Genomic DNA, 24,446 nt, shown 5'->3' with positions numbered 1-24,446 from the left:
CATGCTATGAGCAGAGTGGAGGTCTCAAAACAGCAAATTTCTGCTTACGAGATGAACACAGAGCACCACCTCAGGGCATGTCTCAGCAAGGTGGCTTTCAGCAAAGCCTTCCCTACTCCGACTGTAACTGAAGTTGCAACTGTCAAGACAAAACTAAATAAAACCCTCCTCTCTCCAAGCCCTCAAGTTTTACACAGGAACCCATATTACAATTTGTTAGAAGACACCACAAATCCTAATACAGCAGAACAGTATGAAAAGTTGCATCAAAAATAATGATGCTCAAAGGAAGAGAAGCAATGTGAGGAATCATAATTATAACTCTATGGGAAAGCGATTCTCTCAATGTTTGTAACTGCTTCTTCATGTTCTATTTTTTTAGACTGTATACCCAATGGGTTTAAAATTTCAGTGCTTCCATTGACTAAGTGTGTATCCTTGGGCAAATTATTTTATTTATTTTATTATTTATTTATGTATTTATTTATTTACTTTATTTTTCTCAGTTTCCACACATTAAAGTGGGAATTGATTTAATCTACCTTACAACACTGTGTGAGGATTATTTGTAAAAAGCTTAGAACACTCCCTGGCAGTAATAATCAAAAAAGCATTTGTCGTTACTGTCATTCTTTTAATATTTATTAAATTTAAAATAATAATTAAAAATAAATAATATAATAATATATCATATACAATACAAATGTGTTGCAGAAAATTGGGAGATACACAAAAGATATTGAAAAAATTGTGCAATCCTACCATATTTTGCAATACAGTGCCTTAAAGCTTTTTTTAAGCCTATATAGTTAAGTATATACATGTTTATGTTACAAATTTGGGTGAGTGTATAGTTTTGCCTCATATTTTTTATTCCAGTGTAATTATTCATAGCTCTGCTTTTCACTTTCCAAATATCCTAGTTTAGATGATAAGTTATATGGTCACCGTAGTCATACAATACATATTGTTTTGAATCCTATATTGTATTTAATATCATATATTGGTTGTTTTTCAAAGCATATTATTCTAAAATGCATATGTAATCAAGTTCAAATCAATATATGGTTGAATCATATTTAACCAATTATATATTTTTAAATTGAGGAAATAATATTACCAAATGTAAACTACAATTCTCTTAAAACTAAATACTCTCATGGTGTTACCCCTATCTGCAGAGTAGAAAGTCCACAGACAACACCAAATATGTGTAATTATATATTATATAATTAATTCATATTTATAAATCATCAAGAAATGTCAGACTATTCAACAAATTCTGTTGGAAAAATTAAATGTGTTTTTAAATATATTACTCTTAATATAAAACTACATGCTAACATAAATTTCAGATAGAAATATAATAAAATTGAATAGCTTAATTACTGTTAATTCATTTCATTCTTAGGCTAAGGATAGCATTAGCCCATACGAACTACTTTTTAAAAAATAACTAATAGATTTGACTCCATAAAAGGCAAAACTTTTGTACGCTTCAAAAAATATCATAAATAATAAATCAAAGAGCAATCTGGAAAAATTATATGATAGTGAATAGTTTGTTATCCTCAAAATAGCAAACTCTTTTAAAAAAGATTGAAATATTATAGTATTTCAAAGTGAGCAAAGAAAAATAATTAAAAATTCATAAAGGTACAAATGAAACTGACCAATAAACAAGTGAAAAAAGGATTCAATATTGCTGGCAATCAAGGTACAATATAAAATATTAGTGGTATATAATTTTCCCTGTACAAGTAGCAATTAATACTATCCAGTGTTGGTAAAGAAAAAAGTAAAATCAATTTTACTTTTCACTCATGGAAATGTAAATGGATATAATCTTTCTGGAGGAAAAGTTATCAAAATATATCAAAATCTAGGAATTTATCCTCAAGAAATCATTTGGACATCAAGGTACAGAGACTTATGCATAATGGTTGTTAATCACTGTAAGCAGGCAAAATTGGAAACCCACTAAACAGCCCTTCATAGATGACTGGTAAAATAATTTATGTTAAATCCTTATAATAGTATAACCTTTAAAAGAATAGTTTAAAAGAATATAAAATTAAGAAAATTCTGTGGGAAAAAGCTCACAATATATTGAGTGGGAAGTAGAAGTTACAAAATACAGATAGTATAATTCTGATGGTGTTCCTTTTTTTGTTGTTGTTGTTAATTGAGACAGGGTCTCACTACATCACCCAGGCTGGAGTGCAGTGGTGCAATCACAACTCACAGCAGCCTCGAGCTCCTGAGCTCAAGTGATCCTCCAGCTTCAGCCTCCCAAGTAGCTGGGACTACAGGTGCATACCGCCATGCCTAGCTATTTTATTTTATTTTTTTTTCTAGAAACAAGGTCTTCCTATGCTGCCCAGGCTGATATTCAACTCCTGGGCTCAAGGAGTACTTATACCGTGGCTTCCCAAAGTGCTGACATTACAAGCGTGAGCACCCAGCCAATCCTAATTTTGTAAGGCAAATGAGTATATTGTGTAATAAGATATGAATATTTAATTTCTGGTACCTCAGATTTGATTAAGGTGTCAATATAATGAATAATAGATAATGAAGCGTGAAACAAATCACCACACGCAGAATTTGTAAAGGAAATAATTTGATAATCTAGAACCATTCCATAACACTTGATCTCCCTCTCTGACTTTGAAACTATAAAAAGGACACAGGAGAGATGACAGAGAGGAAGTGTCATCTTTGATCCTGACAGTCTGGTGACAGATGCTCCTGAATGCCCAGCTCTCCCAGGGCACAATGATACAATGTAGTGAGCATGTCCTGTGGACTAGCTGTGGACCACACAGGAGAACCGAGAACCAGTTGGGAGCTGTCTTCAGACCTGCCGAACAGGCCCCCTGGGAGGGCAGAAGAACAATCCATCTTCCTGGGGAAGAGTGGGTAGAGTGGACCCCCAGTGAGCCAGGGCCAACAGGGAAGCTGCAGTTAGCAAGCTGGGCAGACAGACCCAAACACTCTAGCTGAGAGAGGCAAGGGCAGGTGTGCTTCCCTCTGGCCCTGTGAGGCCTGCTTTCAACATAATGGTTAAAACCAAATACAAGTCTGGCACAGTGGCTCAAGCCTGTAATCCCAGCACTTTGGGAGACTGAGATGGGAGGATCTCCTGAGGCCAGGATTTCAAGACCAGCCTGGGCAACATAGCAAGACCCTGTCTTTATAAACATTTTTTTTAAAAAGTAGTTGAGCGTGGTGGCAGGCATTTGTAGTCCCAGCTACTTGGGAGGCTGAGGCAAGCTCACTTGAGCCCAGAAAGTTGAGGCTGCAGTGAGCCAAGATCATGCCATTGCACTCCAGCCTGGGTGACAGAGCAAGACCCTGCCTCTAAAAACCAAACAAACAAATAAAAATGAATACATATGTATGCCACAGAAAAAGTAGAAAATATTTGGAGTAGTATGCACGAATTGATTATCAGTGGTTATCTCTGAATCAGGTACCCATAGGAAATTTTTCCTTTCTTGTAAATAAAATTATTTTCCTAGTATCTAGAAATCATGTGTTTGCATACATGATTGGTAAAAGATTGGTGTCTATATAATTTAAAAGGAAAGACTTGAAGATATTAGCAATAAAATATATAAAAATATAAAACCTGACAGAATTAATGGGTTTTGTGAGATTCATGGTGACATGGTCAAAATCAGATAATTCTCTGTTTCTCCTTCTCATGGCAAGCCAGAAAAACGGTAATAAGAGTGACAGATTTTACATATAAATCCATTCTGCTAACAATGTTTTTATGGCTCCTGGAAGGCAGAGTAGCTTAGCAGACTTAAGTATTCCCAGCAGATGCCAGTCTGGAAGATACACTCTTTCATCTGTATGGATTAATAGACCAGGGGAAAGTGATAATTAGTTTCTGCTTTGTGTCCTCAAGAATCTGTTTTTCCTCTATCTAATTTATTCATGGAAATGTCCTTCCCAGGACCAAGTTGCAACCCTCCACAGAAGGCCCTTCACACTCTAGCATAAATGATACCAGTGAAGTCGGGCAGTGTGCAGCTTGTACAACAGTTCACAGATACACATCCTGTGTGAATAGCTCACTGCAATCTTCTCTCCTAGAGAAATCCTTTCCTGAGTAACACCAGATCTCTCCTTCCACTTTATGTGAACTTTTATTGCCCCTCCATTTTTATATTTCCTTAGCAATCACGTCTTTCGTGTGTCCTCATTTGTACTTCTTCATGCATTTTTACTTCCTCTGTACAACTGGAGATATTCGAGGCCAGGTAATAGGCTGCATGCTTTTTAATCCTTAGTAGCACCTGTCTCAGTGCCTTGTACACTGTGTACTAATCAAGGTGACAGTTGAAACAACAAAAATAATAATGATGATAATAGATAATATTTATTGAGCTCTCACAATGTCCCAAGCATGACATGCTCTGAATGGAGTATTTTATTTCATCCTAGCAACAGCTATATATGTTACAGATTAGAATATCTTAATTTATAAAGAAGAAAGCCAGGGTTTATTAATGTTATGCAACTTGTCCAATGTCAAACTATTAATAAGATTTTGAATGAGTGAAGGAAGAAAACATTTCAATATCTTGCAGACATTACGTCCTTTGTAGTCTGTAATTCAATGTCAATAAACACAGTTAACTACACTGGGTTTACTGATGGTAGATGCTATGGTCTGAAAGTTTGTGTCCCACCGAAATTCTTATGTGGAAACCTAATCCTTAATGTGGTGCTAGTAAGAGGCAGTGCCTTTGGGAGGTGATAGATCGGGACGAAGAAATCCTCATGAATAGGATTCAAGCCCTTCCAAAAGAGGCGCAGAGAGTTGTGTCATGCCTTCCAATGTAAGGAAACAGAGAATGCACCCTCTATCAGAAAATTGTCCACAGCAGACACTGAACCTGCCAGCACCTTGATCTTGACTTCCTAGCATTCACAATAGTGAGAAATAAATTTCTGTTGTTTATAAGCCACCCAGTTAATGGTATTTTTTCATAGCATCCCAAATGGATTAAGACAATAGGATCTGTGATTATTATTATTTGGATCCCAAGCATGGTATATGTTACATATGCTTAATTATCTGGGGAAATGAATGAATGAGTGAAGAAATCCACTAGTTTGGTGGTGCACTGAACTCCCCTTCTGAATGGCTTGCAAGACAGCCTGCTCTGCTGAGGGCCATCACTTTCTTTAAGCTGGATGCCCATGGAATTGTTCTACAGATAAAGAAACCAAGGTCCAAATAAACTGTGATTTGCCAAAGGCCACACCACAAAGATCAGGTGGTCACAGAATTAGAACAAAACCCTTTGACTTCCAATTCAGAGCACCTTTTGTTTCACCCTTTCACCTAATTGTTGACACACAGAACACATGTTCCTATATATTAAATACAATTGAGAAAGGCAAGAGTGCAGAACATGGGTCTTTTGGGGGAAAACTTTCTGTTAATAATCTTCAGGAAAATCTCCTTGTGTCTGCTTAGCAAATGCCTACCCAGGCTCCTGGCCCTACATTGGCATTCCCAGGCTGTTCTCAATTTTTTTTTCCTTCACTGTGACACATATGGCAAAGGGGCACCACTTGGCTCTGAGCCTGATGGTCTAGGCCCTGGTAATGACGATCCCTGGGAACATGAGGAAGGAGACCAAGCTTGGGCATGATTTGGTTGTCTCTGCAGGCCATTTGGAAGTGGGACTGTGTTTATAAATTTATCTTCCTACCTGATGCCCTCTCTGGTGCTAGAACACACTCTACAGAAGATTGTTTTTTTCTTTTCTTTATGGACTTGTGAAGTGGTTCTTCCTGGAAAGCTGAGGCACACAAACTCAGTTTGGGCTGATGGGAAGTCTAAATCCATATCATATTTTTCACCAGTCTTCCTCTGAATCACATCCAGACCAGGCTCCTAGCATCTTTCCAGGTGCTGTGAGAACAGAGCCTGTTTCTAAGATGCAAAGAAATAAAGTGCGAATCGAAGTCAGCACGTATGAACACATGATGGAAGTGATGCTCCTACCTTCCACGGAGGGGCTAGACGACTCCACGTGTTTAAGCTGTATACACTGCTTGCCAGAGCTTGAGCCTGCAGACTCAAGCCTGCCATCACAGCCAGGAATATGCTAAGTACTGGATTCTGACAGGGAGAGAAAGGCACAGGGTGGGGTAGAAACGGCTGTCTCCAGCTGTGTGTGAGGAGGCGTGCCCTTGCTTCCAATGGGCATCTTCTCTACCCCACTGCATTCTTTGATTCTGTTCTGAGTCTGTTCTCTGCAGCATCCCCCACGCTTCCATTGGCTGGTGATTATGTCAGGATCTTGATGGGAACTCAGCTTGGCATGTGCTCATGAGAGGGGAGATGGAGAAAAACCTTGGCTGGCTCACAGTTCGGACTGACACATAGTTCAGCTCCATCTAACTGTGCTTCAAGGCTGAGGATGGTAATTACCCTGGGTGGGAATGGGTAGTAAGGAAGGAAAACCAGGGCAGGAGTCTACAAGTCAGCTTCCGGGAAGCTTACTGCTGCTATCCCTCAGTGCGCTGGCAGCATAGGAGGCAGGGGGCAGAAATATGCCCTTCAAGAATGCCACAGTAGCTGATGCCGGCTCCTCCACAGAAGGTCACTTCCTCTTGACTCTGACCAAAGTCTGAGGCACTCACTACATTCTTTCTGAACTCCTGCTTGCTATTCAGCCTCATGATCTGAATGCGACTTGTGGTACATTGAATCCATAGGAGGGTTTGATTAATCTGACAGATTGGTGCATTAGATATATTTACAAAAGCTGTCACTGACATACTTTATAAGATTGATCCTCATAGGTAAATATGTTCCTGAATGGAGTTAGCTATAGGTTCTTGGGATTTGAAAGAGAGCAGAGGGGATGAGTTTTTGAAACAGTCTGAGGACCCAGCTCTGAACCACTGCTAAGACACTCAAGCCAGTAAGGCTCTCACAGTGACATCCTTGCACCATTTTCCTAAATATAGGTCATTTAAGATTTTATTTTTAAAATTTAATGTAAAAGATACACATTTCTGACCAACTTTGCATTGCCTGGGAGAGAATAAAAGAGCAGTGGTTTCTCACCCCCTGCTAATAGGGATTTCACTCAGCAAAAGTATGCACTGGACAGACGAGAGAGAGGGAGGAAGGAAGGAAGATGGAATGGAGAGAAGAGAGGAGACAGAAGAGAAAAAATGGAGGGAGGGAGTTGAGTGGAAGCTTATTTCCTGAGCATACAGTCATTCTGAAGATATCATGAGCAGCAAATTAAACAATCCTTCAGCAAGAATTTTGACAAGGAAATTTCATTAGGGATTTAAATCTCTATGGAAGCTCAAGTTGCTGCATTAAGATATGAAAATTGTGCAAATATTGTTCCTTAGAATAATGTTTGCCGCAGGTCATTGAGTTTCAGTCAGTGGAATTTAGAGTGATAAATGTCCTGTTGAAAATAACTAGAGAAGGGAGGGTTCTATGGGAGGGAGGAAAGCGCCCTGCAGTTGGGAGCTCAGGTCCTGGAGTCATTTGGAATGGAAGTTAAACTCTAGCATTAACTAGCTGTATGACCTTGAGCAAGTTTACTTAGCTTCCCTGAGGTCTAATTTTCTCATCTATAAAATGTGTGCAATTGTCAGCAGTCTCCTTACTAAACTGTGATGGTGAGGGCTTAATAAAATAATCCATGTAAAGCCTTTGGCACAGTGCCTGGCACATGTATCATTTAAACGCGTATTAGTAACAATTATAGTAAGGAATAAGGGAAGTGGGCTGACATTATCTGGCATTGACTCTGTCCATCTATATGATAACAATAATGCTTATAGGTATTATTTTTGCCATTGCTCAAGTGAAAGCCTGAGGCCTGGGAGCCGAATCAAATCTGCTAACGTCAGAAAAGGGTAAATGTTACACCAAATTCATCCCCATGTTTATATATCCACATGTTTTTCCCCCTCACTAATCTGCGGGGTCCTCAGAGCCTAAATCCTGTTTGCACACTTTTGTATTAATAGAGCCTGACCAATTAGGTGGCTCTTGGTGGATGCTCAGAAAATACTGATGAAATGAATTAATGATTACCTAAAGAAATGCACGTGTGCATGGATGAATGCAAGACATAATGCTTTTCCATTTAAGCTGTGTCTCAAGGACTCATCCATGGGCTCTCCATGCTTATTCTTTCTTTTTAAATTTCAAGGATTCTGGCATTTTGACTCACATAATGATATACCACTTTACAGAAAACTGGAGAAATAGAAAAACAATTTCATAAAATTCCACGTCCTTACAACATTTTAGTGTATTTCTTTTCTACATTTGGGGCAAAGTATGTTCCTTTTGCAATTTTATATAAAAGTAATTTTTTATCTTGCAATTTCACTTAATAGAAACATTTCAGAGAGGTATAATTTTTTTTTTTTTTTTGAGACAGAGTCTTGCTCTGTCACCCAGGCTGGAGTACAGTGGCGTGATCTTGGCTCACTTCAACTTTGCCTCCTGGATTCAAGTGATTCTCCTCTCTCAGCCTCCAGAGGTAGCTGAGACTACAGGCACCTGCCACCATACCAGGCTAATTTTTGTATTTTTAGTAGAGACAGGGTTTCACCATGTTGGCCAGGCTGGTCTCCAACTCCTGACCTCAAGCATCTCTGCCTCCCAAAGTGCTGGATTTATAGGCATGAACCACCATGCCTGGCTCACACAGCTATAATTTTAATAGCAATTTAATAGAAATTGAAATAGGTTTTCAGGGATAGTGACTGTAACCATGGGACCATTTTGTTCTACGAGGAGAGAATCGTCATTATGGTGACCCCCTCCTCCGCTCTTGCAGTGATGAACTATGGTATCTAAATGGCTGGTAAAATTTGATTAGATTGTTTAAAGAGTTTTTTTTACCCACTTTGTACCATATGCAAGACCTTGCCCTTTGTAACCTGTACTGAATAGCTATTCCACAGCCACATATGAAAAGAAAGCAAAAAAGGAAAGAAGGGAGGGAGGGAGGAAGGAAGGAAGAAAGGAAAGAAAGAAGAAAGGCGGAGAGGAAGGGAGGAAGGGAGGAAAGGGGGAAAGGGAAAAAGGGAGGAAGGGAAAGAGGGAGGAAGGGAAAGAGGGAGGAAGGGAAAGAGGGAGGAAGGGAAAGAGGGAGGAAGGGAAAGAGGGAGGAAGGGAAAGAGGGAGGAAGGGAAAGAGGGAGGAAGGGAAAGAGGGAGGAAGGGAAGAAGTATTACAGGAGACAAAATAATGAAGGGAAATAAATAGGAAAAGAGAAGGGATAAAAACAGAAAAAAGAGAGAAAGAAAAACAAAGAGAAAAACTAGATACATTAAGAAAAGTGAGGAAAAAAGAGAGAGAAAGAAAAAGAAAGAAATCAGCAAGCCCATTATTTTATGCAAGTTTCCTAACATGCCAAAGGTATGTCTCACATCATAACCATGAATACCCTTTCAGAGGCCACCTTAGCAAGTGGCCCAAATCACTTGATAAATAAGATACCAAAAACTCCAGTAATACCATCCTCTTTGGGTAATTCCTAGAGAACTGTGCCTCACATTTCAGGAAACAGAGATATCCCTGTGGCAACCTTCACTTTTCTCAAGGAAAGCTAAATTTGCAAAGAAAGAGTAGTTACTGTATGGTGAATTGCTTCGTCAAGATAAAATAGAATTAAATTAAATTAAACAAAACCTTTTTCTTTCAAATAACTTTGCATTTACTTGAGTAAATGTAGCTAGAAATTCAGGGGAAAATGAAAATATGCATTTTGAAAAGATGTTGGAAGATGCCTAGACACGTTCATTATGCAGCAAAACACACAGACACAGGCAGGGCGACCTCTGTCCTTAGTCAGTACAAAATATTTTACTGAAGTCTGTGTTACGTATGTATGATATTCAGAAAACCATAACTTGGCCTTTCCAATTGCAAAATGCCTATCATTATCCTCACTAAACTAAATCGCTGATTCAATGAAAATCCCCATTTTTTAGTCATGATTCAATTCTAGCAGCTATTGAAAGAACAGAGAATTCTTTAAAGATAAACATTTCACATTTGACTAGAATTGGGCATTTAAGCATAAAAGGTTACTTTTACTCCCATACAAACAAACTAATGACTAGCCATATTTTTTAGTCTGCAAATTGTCTTCTTCCATGAATGGAGAAAAAATAATTTGTCCTTAGGACAGTAATCACTGATATGCAAATAGTGTTGCCAAAAATGGAGTTTTCAAAGTCTGCTTGAAAACTTCTTACATGATTTCGTACACGTTTTCTTACTTTAGTAAGGTATGGTTTAATACTATCATAAATTAACAACCAAAGCGTAAGAAGCAGTATAATACTGTAGTTTCCATAACATTATTTCAGGTAAATAATAAGCTCTGTTATTTTTCTAGATCCCTGCTTTTGAAATGAGGTGGTAGGTGGCTGGGCAGAAGGAAAGCTAAGGAGGCCCGGGTTGTTGGGAGTTCCCAGCAGGGGTTCAAGGTGGAATCCGGAAGCCAGGCCTCATCGTCAGAGAAGACCTAGACTGAGCCAGCTCTGAGGATGCTTTGAACATCAACATCTGCCATCAGCTTCTGTCCTTGGCAGCTTTCAGAGACACAAGACTGAAATATAGCTTTCAGCTGAGTTAACAACCATTGCTCAGAATAAACGCTGCCTATATATTGCATTAGAGAGAAGAAAAATGCTTGACCTACTTGGATCCGATAAGATGGAATCAGTTTTCGGCAGAAATTGATCACAACGGACTCCTTGGTAGCCTTCTTTGCACCTGAGAAAAGGGGATAAATGACAAACATACGCATGTGGTTGTGAAAGACTTAAGATTTCAACAAGTAAAATAGCCATCAATTACATAAATGTGAGAACAGTACATTCATGCTTTCATATTTTTTGATTCAGTCTGTTTCTGACCTCAACAGGCAGATTCTCAATTCTATTTCTTTGCCAAAAAGGGAGAAAGCCAACAATGTAGCTTTGCTTTTATAGTTTGATATGCAATATCTAAGGAGCAAATTGAATCGCATTTTAAGATACCTCACAGCAATCTAAATAATGGTTCTTAAAATTATAATTCTGGATGCAGGTGTATTTTTCTTTATGCAACACACTGGTCTCTAAAAGGCATTTAGAAACATATTGCAAGTGTCATTTTCTAATAAAAGATATTTTGAAATACAATTGATCTATTATTGATTTTGGCTACCACTAATTTGGTTTCCATGTGTTTTATTAGCTTGTTCACTGTTAGTCCTACTTTTTTTTTTTTTTAACCTCTTAGTTATTCTTCCAAGTCAGTGTCACCTCACCACTTTGCCAGAAATAACAGCATTTTATCCGGCAAGGTCTGAAAGGCATCTCTAAACTCAGATTTTTTCTCTCTCTATTTTTCTCTTTTATATTCAGTAAACAAGTGCAAAGTGTCTACTTTCTGCCAGGCATCGTACAAGCCAACTGTCCTGAGGCGGGCACAATTTGGAGGCAAGGAATTTGCCTGGAAGCACCAAAAAGGAGGCATGCCCCCGCAGCCCTGCCAGGCCCCTGTCGGGTCTTCACATAGCTCGCTCAATCAGGGCTGCTTGGCCACCTCGGACAGCAGTGGCTCATCAGACAGTGATTCCAGGAACAAATACGGCGGGGCCCCAAACGCCTGGCTCTGAACAGCCTTGTTAAGTGGGGAGGTGGCATTTACTGGTCTGCTCAAAGCTTAATCTGTCATGCTCGAGTTCAGCAGGGAATCATCCATTGTTGCTTATAGGATGAATCTGTCCTACTTAAGAGGAGGAAATAGTGCTGCTGGCATTAAAAAAAATCAGATTTAAAAAACAATTCTCTGCTTGTTAGAAATCTATGAAATTGACAAAAGAATTCAAAGAGGCCGTTCTGTCAAGAGATAGGAACCGTGCGTCGTGAGTTCTTTCCTTAGAATATGCTTTGTTTTCTGAGTGTAATAAGCTATTAAATAAGGTCTATTGCAAGGGGAGAAGCAACATTGAAATGCATCGAGGTAATTTTTCTATCTTTCATTGTGAGCCAAATTGGAATTCAGGTAATCGGGCAGGCTCTCTTCAACACCTTTTTAAGCCTGGCACTCTAGAGTGGATTTGGCAATTTTCCTTGTAGACTGAGAACACAGACCTCCAATATATGGATATTCCAGATACCCAACATGTTACTGAAATGATTTTTTTTAAAGCATAAACATATTTTCATAACCTTTTAATAATTCATTTATTTTACTTGAAATAAAGTAGGCATATCACAGTAAGAGTCAGAAAATACTTTGTGTACTTTGTACTGAGGCATATTTGTCATAAAAAAAATAAATTCTTGTTTTCTGAAAGCTGCCCTAATGTAATTAGCTTGTTCTTATTCAGAATTATCGTACCATGGTGCTCTCATTTTCATTTCCCAATAATAATGAGTTACGTCCTACGTATGTGCTATTGTACGCATTCACTTTTTGAAGATTTTATTTCCAAACTTTGTGAGAGATTTTAAGTACACTTTACTCTTTGTATCCTTATTTAATATAAGAGGAATATCCTAAGGAGATGGTGGCTTTTAAGGATAAGTGTCTTTTTGTTTTTGTTTTGCTTTTTAAGTGTTCTTTGTTACTTAAAATGCATTATTCTATTTGTGTGTGGGAAAGAAAATAAGGAAAGATGTTTGAAATTTTCCCATCTTAAACTGATTTTCCATGAGTGCTAACCCACCCTGAGGTGCTCAGGCCTCATGGGGTATCAGGAAAATTGCATAGTGAGTACTTTCCTCCTGCCTCCATAACTCTGTGCTGTAACTAATAAAGTGTGATGATGTTGCAGCAGCCTAGCCCAGGCTAGGAAGCCCCCCAGGGGCTGTGTGGCTGGGCAGGCAGCAAACCCTGTTCCTTTGCTAAGGAGGCGAGTCACTGCTAATTGACACCCAGTTTTAAGAAAAACAAAGTAAAATTTCCATTAAAAATCACACATATGTCACCTTGATAAGTTCACACTCATCCAAATGTGAAGATGGAATGTTGCTAGCAGGTAATGCCAGTGAAGTGGATTGAATTTACAACAATATTAAAGACAAGAAGCAAAGAATAAAAGTTTTCAATGCACTTCTAGTGCATAGATTGAAGTTGGCAGAACTTCTGATAGTGTGTCAAGCATATCTTTTGAGAAATATTATTGCATTGCTTGTTTTTGTTTTGGTTTTTTGGGGGAGAGTTGAGTGCGCATTTGTTTGTTTTATTTTCTTTTTTCTTTTTGAAAGATACAAGAATAAGAAAAAATTCATATAATAGAAATGCCTTTCTGTTCATCTTAATACATGACAAAGTTAATAACATTAAGAAGTACATGTGTAGTCTTTAATGGGGAATATATGTTTTAAAAAACACAAATCTTGCCTTAACCAGGTTAATATTCTATTATCTTTCTTTTTTTTATTATTTTAAGTTCTGGGATACATGTGCAGAATGTGCAGGTTTGTTACATAGGTATATATGTGCCATGGTGGTTTGCTGCACCCACCAACCCGACATCCAGGTTTTAAACCTCACGTGCATTAGGTATTTGTACTAATGCTATCCCTCCCCTAGCCACCCACCCCATGACAGGCCCCCGTGTGTGATGTTCCCCTCCCTGTGTCCATGTGTTTTCATTGTTCAACTCCCACTTATGAGTGATAATGTGGTGTTTGGTTTTCTGTTTCTGTGATAGCTTACTGAGAATGATGGATTCTAGCTTCATCCATGTCCCTGCAAAGGACACGAACTTATTCTTTTTTATGGCTGCATAGTATTCCATGGTGTATATGGGCCACATTTTCTTTATCCAGTCTATCATTGATAGGCATTTTGGTTGGTTCCTAGTCTTTGCTATTGCAAATAGTGTTGCAATAAAAACACTTGTGCATGTGTCATTATAGTAGATATTCTATTATCTTTCTACTCTGTATTGCTTTCAAAGCTCCACTCAATCTGTCCAGTCACTGTTCTTTGTATTTCTTTATCCCTTAGGAGCCTGGCATCACAGAAATTATATGAAAAATCTCAATGTTCCCAAATTGTTTTACAAAACAGGGAGCATGCTCAGGAGAGGAAGCACAGCCAAAGTTGATAAACATTGTGTAAAAAAATGAGAAAATCATTATCCACAGTGACATAACCATACAGCAAACCCAGTTCACAAGAGCCGAGACATTGTAATTGTTTTTAAAAAAGTCTCCAACTCTAAGTGTACATCTACTTTGAGATAAAGGATTTGTTACATTGGAAACCAGTGAATTTCTTTCTTTCTGTCTTCCTTCCTCCCTCCTTCCTTCTTCCCTTCCCTTCTTTTTTTTTTTTTTTTTTTTTTTGAGGCAGAGTCTTACTCTGTTGTCCAGGCTGGCGTGCAGTGGCTAGCTGCAGCCTTGACCTCCTAGACTCAAGGAATCCTACAGCCTCAGCCTCCTGAGTAGCTGAAACTACAATTGTGCACCACCATACTCAGTTATTTTTTCAAAATTTTTTGTAGAGGGGGGTTTTGCTAGGTTGCCGAAGTTGGTCTCAAATTCCTGGCCTCAAGCAATCCTCCTGTCTTGGCCTCCCAAAGTGTTTGGGTTTACAGGTGTGAGCCACTGCACTTGGCCTGGAAACCAGTAAGTTCTTGATCATGTTATTTGTTTTGTTTTTTTTCCACATTTAAAAGGCTGTAGGGAAGGGCATAGTTGAGGAGAACATGTGCAAAGCAGAGTAGAGCAGGTAAGTGGTGGAAGAGATGGTAAGAAAACACAGAATAAGAGAGATTGGTCCCTCACAATGGGAGGGAGGGAATGGGGAGGGGGCAGGAGTCTTTCTGAGCCCAACTGAAGTATCAGGTTGATAAGCCTCAGGGCCAAATAGAGGCTCAGGACCTTCCCTTCCCCACAGCAAATCTTGCCTTAACTAGGTTGATATTCTATTACTTTTCTACTCCGCATTGCTTTCAAAGCTCCAATCACTTGGTTGTGTAGGGAGTTGTGTAGTTTCAAAGGTAGACATCACTATTTCTACTCTTGACATCCTTGGAGCTTTGCCCTGATCCATCCCACCTGCCCAGCTGTACCTGAAATAAAAAGCACCCCCTTCTATCATTGTTTTCCTCTTCTACATTGTCCCCAAGGAAAAGCCCAGTGGCTGGTTTAAGTAAAGAGTTTTAAAAGGCAACAATTGAGCCAGAGAAAAGCGAACAGTACCAGCAAGGATGAGACAATACAAGATCTGTGATCATTGGTTGAAATTCAATACTTGTTTTGCCTGGTGTGGTAAAGCAGATTGAGCAACATATTACCCAGGCCGGATGTGGAGGACCCTAAAGAAGAGACGTAAAATGGTCAGGTCACTCACTTGCTGATGTTCCCACAGAAATGATCATCTTTTGGCCACTAAAAGTGATTATCCTGGCCACCTGGCCACACTGCTAACTTCAGAGCATTCCCATCTCTACAATTCTCATCTGCCAGTGTCTTTCAGCCTATTTCCTGAATAACAACTAAGTTACGGCTTATAATATGAAAATGAGTGAAAAATTGAACCCCCAGTTGTAATCAACAGCCTCCCTACATTTCCAGATCATTCTTCAATTTCTCCTTCTTCCTCTTGTTAGGAAAACAAAACAAGACAGATACAAAAACAAGCAACACTAACATGGTTCTATTGAGAGAACTGTGCTACTCTCTTGCTCCACATCTGTGGATTTCCTGGTCATTTACTCATTGATGAAAGGTGTTATTATTGCTTCACTGTCACACTCTCCAATTCTACTCTGTCCTCATTCTTAGGGACTTGATTATCTACAGATAGCCCAGTCAACATATGGTTGCTTAGCACCTGTCTTCCTTACTAATATCATGATGATTAAGAGGGATGGTTTATATTATGGCTTTCCCATTTAGTTGTATGGGTATATTTTAGGAAAATTATTTAATATCTTTGTTTCTCAGTTTCAACCCCCCCCCAAAAAAATGAGATGGTATTAGGAAGGAGAAAAACAAGTGCAGGTAGCTGATATTATATACAATTGCATTTTAGTCATTTTTATGCCTAGGAATCTTATACTCTGTATCTACAAAAATGGATTTTATATAATTTATAGAGACAAATATATGAAGAATACAAATATGTTCAAATGTTTGCTCCAATTCCTGCATAGTGCCTGGTCTCTTTATAAATGCTATAGAAGGTATACATACTTTCTTCTTTGGACCTTGATTTTAGACATAAAGTTTTCACTAGCCAAAATCAATTACCTTCACAAGGGAAATGGTTGTAGGCAAACTATATGGTTTATTTCCTGACTGTGACAACTTTTATTCATAGGAAAAAAAAATGGCCTTTACTCTTTGGTGTTACAGGAAAATAGAAACATGGTCAGTAATATACACGCCTGCCAATTTAACAGGGCTATTAAATGCTGATTTGAAAAAGGAACAAACCCTCCAGATATTCTTCTCTCTCTTCTGCCAATTCTCCTCAGCCTCAGTGTCAGTCCTTGGTTGGGGAAAATGGAAAGATCGTCTGGCATTTCAAGTTTACATTTGAGAGGCAAGGTGGTCTGGAGCTCTGCCTGGTTTTGAAGCCTGGCTGCTCTGCCTTTTTGTGCCTCCTTTCTTTATTTGTAAAATGCACATAACAGTAGCCACCCCCTGGATTTATTATTAGGAGTAAATGATACAATACCTGTGGTGCATGATAAGCATTCAAGAAATGTTAGTTTTTATTATTATTTGAATTTGAAAGCATAATCCCAGCTTTTCAACTGAAGAAACAGAGATTGAGAAAGGTTAAGTATATTACCCCAAAACCACACAGCCAGTAAGTACTTGAACTACATACAAACTCAGCTGCGATTGACCTTAAAGCTCTTGCTTTATCTGTGGTACCTTCTGGCATTCTGTATGGAAATTCAGTGGAGACATAAATTGCCATATACCTAACCACCTTTCCCAGGATTAGGATTTAAAAATATGGCCCAAATATCATGAACTAACACCATGATTTATTTTAAAAATGAAAGACCTAGATTTGTAAATTATTCTCCAATCTAAAAATGTTCTTAAGCAAACCATATCACAGATATTGGTTAGTGATTTAAAGGCATACTTCCTGAGCTTTATAATTTAAAAGACACTCATCAACTATGGGTAAGAAGACTTCAGGTGAATTGTCACTAAAGAACGATAATGACATTTCTTTTTTTATGACATAAAAATTATATATATTTATAATGTACAACATGATGTTTTAATGTTTTAAAACATGATGTTTTGAAATACGTATTCAATGTGGAATGGCTAAATCAAGCTATTAACCTATATTGTACCTTACGTTATTTGTGGTGAGAACACTTAATGTCTACTGTTAGCAATTTTTTAGGTATATAGTACATTGTTATTAACTATAGTCATAACTATATTATGCAGTAGATTTCTTGAAATTACTCCTCCTGTGCACTGCTGGTGGGAATGTCATTAGTAAAGCCATTATGGAACATAGAATGGTGATTCTTCAGAAAATTTAAAATAGAAGTACCATATGATTAAGCAGTCCCACTACTGGATATATAGACAAAGGAAATAAAATTAGTATGTGGAAGAGATATTTACATTCCTACGCTTATATCAACACTATTCACAATAGCCCAGAAATGGAATCAACCTAAACATTCATCAACAGATGAATAGATAAATAAAATATGGTATCTACATATACACAATGGAATACTATTCAGCTTTAGAGAAAAAAAAGGAAATTCTGTCATTTGTGACAACATGAATGAACCTGGAAGGCATTATGTTAAGTGAAATAAGCCAGGCACAGAAAGACAAATACCACGTTATCACGTATACGTGGAATCTAAAAAAGTTGAACTCACTGAAGCAGAGAGTAGAATGGTGATTACTAGGAACTGGGGCTGGATAAGGACTGGAGAAATATTGGTCAAAGACTAATGACATTTTCTTTTTTTTTTTTTTTTTGAGACAGAGTATCTCTCTGTAACCCAGGCTGGAGTGCAGTGGCATGATCTCGGCTCACTGTAACCTCCACCTCCCAGGCTCAAGCAATTCTCCTGCCTCAGCCTCCCCAGTAGCTGGGACTACATGCATGTGCCACCATGCCTGGCTAAGTTTTGTATTTTTAGTAGAGATGGGGTTTCACCATGTTGGCCAGGCTAGTCTGGAACTCCTGACCTCAAGTTATCCGCCTGCCTCAGCCTCCCAAAGTGCTGGGATTACAGACGTGAGCCACCGCACCCAGCTTCCAGTGATATTTCTTGACTGCAGACTACCCTCGATTTAAAAGCCAAAACCAAAACCAAAATGAACAAACAAAAAACAGAGGATGGATTCTCAGCAAGGAAAACTGAATTGCCCAGTGTCAAGGAGATAGGAAATGTAGGAGCCAGAATTTCAAAGGAGGCCTCAGTCTAAATGCAAAGTGTGTTCTGGGTGGACAAAAACGTTTCTAGCTAAGGATCTACAGCCTAGAGTTATTGGCTCAAACGGTATTAATGGTGGGAGAACGCATTCCTTTCCCCAGCCACTCATCACGGAAACTGAGATCTAAGTTTGACTATGGAGAATTTTGTGACATTGATTAAAGAATAAGGTTTCTTTTGCTGAATTGAGAATTTAATTAATAATTCTTATTTAAAAAAGAACACTAATTAACACAGGAAGATCTTTAAGTTAACCACTTGTTATAAAAATTACCTACAGACTGGCTACAGGTACAGCCTTTACAAAATCCTCTTAACTATAATTGAAAGAATCTAAAATGGGATTATTTTAAATTTCAGAGTAACGGCTGCTTTAGAACTCTTGAAGGTTTTCCAATGTGTTGTCAATAGATTTCAAATATATCAAACATTTTTTGTCTGATGCAAGCATTGCTTAAAATGTCACTCTGACGTTTCTTGCTAATGGAATTATATCTTAAATTTTAAGAAAATGTAGGGATTGGCCAGGCACGGTAGCTCACACCTGTAATCCCAGAACTTTGGGAGGCTGAGGCGGGCGGATCACAAGGTCAGGAGATCGAGACCATCCTGGCTAACACAGTTAAACCCTGTCTCTACTAAAAATACAAAAAATTAGCCAGGCACGGTGGTGGGCACCTGTAGTCTCAGCTACTTGGGAGGCTGAGGCAGGAGAATGGCTGGAACCTGGGAGGCAGAGCTTGCATTGAGCCGAGATCGCCCCCCTGCGCTCCAGCCTGGGTGACAGAGCGAGACTCCGTCTCAAAAAAAAAAAAAAGAAAAAAAAAAAGAAAAGAAAATGTAGGGATTTTCCCTTTAGCAAAGTTTAAATTCAGAAGTAGATGGAGGTCAATTCATCATAAAATTGCTATGGTTTTTACGTGTGAATTTAAAATCATTTGCCCAAATCCAGGTGTTGTGCTGCATGCATCACTATTTGAGCCACAAAAAAGGAAAAGAAAAAGAACGAGTTCAAGTTTGATGAGTTAAAAAATATAATAACAAATGAGTTTGCTCAACTACAAGGTCTTCTCAACCAGGCCTTGAGTATCAGGGACTTGTGTCCAGCAGCTAGCCGTACACTTCATTGGTCACTTTTAGTACCTGGGAAACAGCAACCCATTCACATCAATTATTTCTTACTTCTAATTATGACACATTTGTTCTTGGAGAATCAGAGGCTAAAGAGTTCTCACATCAGTCTGAATAAACATTTGGTCTTTATAGAGATTTCTGCCTCTACTTAGTCATGAGCTTCACCTCAACCTCACCACCTCATTAACAAAACTAAAATACCTAACATGGGCATGAACACCCTGTACACTTCAGGGTGCATAGCGATGTTCTCCAGAGCAGCTATGTGGGAGGAATCACCCATTCTGTCTAACTTAGCTTTGATTTTAGCACATCTGGTATAAAAAAAAATCTATTTTTAGCATAAGAATGTAAATGAGACAGTAATATGGTGGCCCCTTGGAGGAAAGTCTTCATAATTTTAATATCATACCAGAGGTAATAAAATAATAATTGCCCTTATGAAGAAGAAAAGGTTTAGAGGGGGTAACAATGACAGGTTGTTGGAAGATGGATGAAATTTTGCTTCATGTCAATTTGAGGAAATGCACTGTTACTGATTTCTTAGTATACAAAAGATCTATTGTGAAAAATGTGAGATTCTAGTTTTCAAGGTAGGTAGTCAGTTATGGAGGAAAAGGCATGTCTTTGGCTGCAGGATGGTCTCCAATTCTGCCACTTAGAAGGGTGATGGAGGCCTGTGATTAACCTCTCAGAAGTCTCAGGTGCTCCTTTCTAAATGGGGTTACCGAATCTTGATTTAGTACTTGCTCTGTGTACCTTTACACACACTCACACCCTCACACACACACACACACAAACACTTCCCTTATTCCTTGTAAATACATCCAATAATCAAATAATTTAGGTAGATTTAGATGCTAACAGCAAAGTCAGAGGACAGTCAGGCTATCTCCCCCATTTGTCTACTTAATTAAATGTTCCCATCAGTGCCTTTAATATTTTTCAGCCAATAGTAGGCTGGGTTCATTGTCACATCTACCCCCCATGATTTCTCTTTATTGTTCTGATTTATGATATGATCAAAATTGAGAAATTAGCCAATCATAGAATTTGACATTTAAGGGACAACCATTGGGAGATTCCTTCACTTGTCTCTACTTGCTCAGAATCAGAAGAGTAATTGACTGACATGTCCAGACTAGAAAGGTTGTATTAGTCTGTTTTCACCCTGCTGATAAAGACATACCCAAGACTGGGAAATTTACAAAAGAAAGAGGTTTAATGGACTTACAGTTCCACATGGCTAGGGAGATCTCACAATCATGGCAGAAGGCAAGGAGGAACAAGTTGCATCTTACATGGATGGTAGCAGGTAAAAAGAGAGCTTGTGCAGGGCAACTCCCATTTTTAAACCATCGGATCTTGTGAGACCCATTTAGTATCATGAGAACAGCATAGGAAAGACCAGACCCCACGATTCAATTACCTCCGATTGGCTCCCTCCCATGACATGTGGGAATTGCAGGAGTTACAATTCAAGATGGGATTTGGGTGGGGACACAGCCAAACCATATTATTCCACCCCGACCTCTCTGAAATCTCATGACCTCACATTTCAAAACCAAAACCAATCATGTGTTCCCTACAGTCCCCCAAAGTCTTAACTCATTTCAGCATTAACTCAAAAGTCCACAGTCCAACATCTCATCTGAGACAAGGCAAGTACCTTCTGCCTATGAGCCTGTAAAATCAAAACCAAATTAGTTACTTCCTAGATACACTGGGGGCACAGGCATTGGGTAAATACAGTTGTTTCAAATGGGAGAAATTGGCCAAAATGAAGGGGCTACAGGTCCCATGCAAGTCCAAAATCCAGCAGGGCAGTCAAATCTTAAAGCTCCAAAATGATCTCCTTTGACACCATGTCTCTCATCTGGGTCACAATGATGTGAGAGGTGGGTTCCTATGGTCTTGGGCAGCTCCATCTCTGTGGTTTTGCAGAGTACAGCATCCCTCCCAGCTGTTTTCTTGGGCTGCCATTGAGTGTCTGAAGCTTTTTCAGGTGCACAGTGCAAGCAATTGGTGGATCTACCATTCTGGGGTCTGGAGGACAGTGGCTGTCTTCTCACAGCTCCACTAGACAGTGCCCCAGTAGGGACTCTGTGTGAAGGCCTCAACCCCACATTTCCCTTCTGCACTGCCCTAGCAGAGGTTCTCCATGAGCATCCTGACCCTGCAGCAAACTTCTGCCCAGACATCCAGGCATTTGCATACATCCTCTGAAATCTAGGCAGAGGTTTCCAAACCTCAATTCTTGACTTTTGTGTACCTGCAGGCTCAACACCACATGGAAGCCAAGGCTTGGGGCTTGCAGCCTCTGAAGCCATGGCCTGAGCTGTACCTTGGCCCCTTTTATTCATGGCTGGAGCAGCTGGGATACAGGGCACCAAGTCCCTAGACTGCACATAGCAGAGGGGCCCTAGGCCTGGCCCACAAAACCATTTTTTTTCTCCTAGGCCTCCAGGCCTGTGATGGGAGGGGCTGCCGTGAAGATCTCCGACATACCTTGGAGACATTTTCCCCATTGTCTTGGGGATTAACGTTCGGCTCCTTGTTACTTATGCAAATTTCTGCAGCCAGCTTGAATTTCTCCTCAGAAAATTGAATTTTCTTTTCTATTGCATTGTCAGGCTGCAAATTTTCTGAACTTTTATGCTCTGCTTCCCTTATAAAACTGAATGCCTTTAACAGCACCCAAGTCACCTCTTGAATGCTTTGCTGCTTGGAAATTTCTTCCACCAGATGCCCTACATTATCTCTCTCAAGTTCAAAGTTGCACAAATATCTAGGGAAGGGGAAAAATGCCACCAGTCTCTTGTAAAACATAACAAGAGTCAGCTTTGCTCTAGTTTCCAACAAGTTTCTCATCTCCATCTGAGACCACCTCAGCCTGGACCTTATTGTTCATATCATTATCAGCATTTTTGTCAAAGCCATTCAACAAGTCTCTAGGAAGTTCCAAACTTTCCTGTGTTTTCCTTTCTAGTTCTGAGCCCTCCAAACTGTTCCAACCTCTGCTTGTTACCCAGTTCCAAAGTTATTTCCAAATTTTCAGTTATCTTTTCAGCAGGGTCCTGCTCTACTGGTAACAATTTAATGTATTAGTCCATTTTCACTCTGCTGATAAAGACATACCCGAGACTGGGCAATTTACAAAAGAGGTTTAATGGACTTACAGTTCCACATGGCTGGGGAGGCTCCCAATCATGGCAGAAGGCAAGGAGGAGCAAGTCACATCTTACATGAATGGCAGCAGGCAAAAAGAGAGCTTGTGCAGGGCAGGGCAACTCCCATTTATAAAACCATCAGATCTTGTGAGACCCATTCGTTACCATGAGAACCGCACGGGAAAGACTCCCCCCCATGATTCAATTACCTCCCACTGGGTCCCTCCCATGACATGGGAATTATGGAAGTTATAATTCAAGATAAGATTTGGGTGGGGACACAGCCATACCATATCAAAGGTAATGACTATGCTTGCTAGATCTCAGTTCAGCAAGAAACATAAAACTGTGCCCTAGTAAGACATCCTAAAGTTACTGTATAAATCAGGTTGGGCTGCTGTAACAAAATACCATAGACCAGGTGGCTTAGGCAACAGATATTTATTTTCCCAAATTTCTGGAGACTAGGAGTCCAAGATTCAGGTGCAGCATGATTGGGTTTTGATGAGGGCTCTTTCCTTGGGTTGCAGACCCCACCTTCTTGCTGAGTCCTCACCTAAGAGAGATTCTCTCTTTTTATAAGCCCACAGTGCTACAGGATTAAGGCCCCATCCTTGTGACCTCATTTAACCTTAATTTTCCCCTAAAGATCCTATCTCCAAATACAGTCTCATTGGGAGTTAGGGCTTCACTGTGTGAATAGCAGGGTAGGGGCAGTACAATTCAGTTCACAGGAGTTACCAAGTAGGGGAACATAATATCTACAGACTAGCAAAGACTAGAACGTGAATTCTACTATATGTAGGGTTGCCAGGTAAAATACAGTACACCTGTTCAAATCTGAATTTCAGATAAACAACAATTTCTTGTGTGTGTCCTAGAAGCAATATTTGGGACATACTTATACTAAAAATGCATTCATTGTTTATCTGAAATTCAGATGTGAACAGGTGTACTGTATTTTATTTGCTAAATCCATCAATTTTACCTATGTTGGAATACAATAATCTGAATAGTCACAGTAGTAAGAACTATTAACAGGAACACCTAAAGTTTAATGTATACTATTTTTCCTATAACGATATCCCATTCTGATCAATTTAGCTATCTCTTGTTTTAAGGATAAGGCACTTGGGGAGAATTATACTTCCTCTATACACCACATAAGGGATATAGTGAGCTCACACAGTGTGCAAGGGTAGAATATGAATTTCAATACTGACTTCTTAAATAGCCAAAGCACTGAAAGCTACTTCAAGAATAAGGTGATGATCAAATGAAGAAATGTTGTTTATAAATGTTAGGTGCAGGTTTCTGACTTGATTTGGTGAATCGCCAGGTAAAGCTTTGCATAAAATCTGAACAAACCATACCAGCATGCTGGCCAGAAGCCCAAGAGAGAAGGAAGGAAGAAAAGACCTATTGTTCCTGCTTCATTCTGTATCTCACTTGACTCAGGATAATTTTAATAGTGAGACTCTTACATGCTATTGAATTTGAAAAGCAGTGAATACAGATGTGTAACAGAGGGCAATGATAACCTAAAATCACAGATAAAACACAAGAAGAGACTCATCTGGAGGGTGGTAATGTCCTTTTTGGAAAGCTCTGTTCTCAGAAGGAGAGAGTGTGTTATCCACAAGAGATCAAAGAGGCCAGCCTT

General features: G+C 39.2%; 1 protein-coding gene across 12 annotated transcripts in view; it reads right to left on the bottom strand.

The window, feature by feature from the left end:
* The window catches only part of NRG3 (neuregulin 3), a 1,116,866-nt gene that overhangs the window by 239,380 nt on the left and 853,040 nt on the right, over positions 1 to 24,446 (bottom strand). For all 12 annotated transcript variants that reach the window (XM_016918766.4, XM_016918770.4, XM_054660302.2 and 9 more), the window contains one exon: positions 10,731 to 10,804. In XM_016918766.4, the coding sequence (XP_016774255.3) occupies positions 10,731 to 10,804 (74 nt within the window). The remainder of the gene's footprint in view (positions 1 to 10,730; positions 10,805 to 24,446) is intronic.

The sequence above is a fragment of the Pan troglodytes genome, chromosome 8, assembly GCF_028858775.2.
Source record: "Pan troglodytes isolate AG18354 chromosome 8, NHGRI_mPanTro3-v2.0_pri, whole genome shotgun sequence".
Lineage (NCBI taxonomy): Eukaryota > Metazoa > Chordata > Mammalia > Primates > Hominidae > Pan > Pan troglodytes.
The sequence above is the reverse complement of the archived record's forward strand: the minus strand, read 5'-3'. Positions and strand labels throughout refer to the sequence as shown.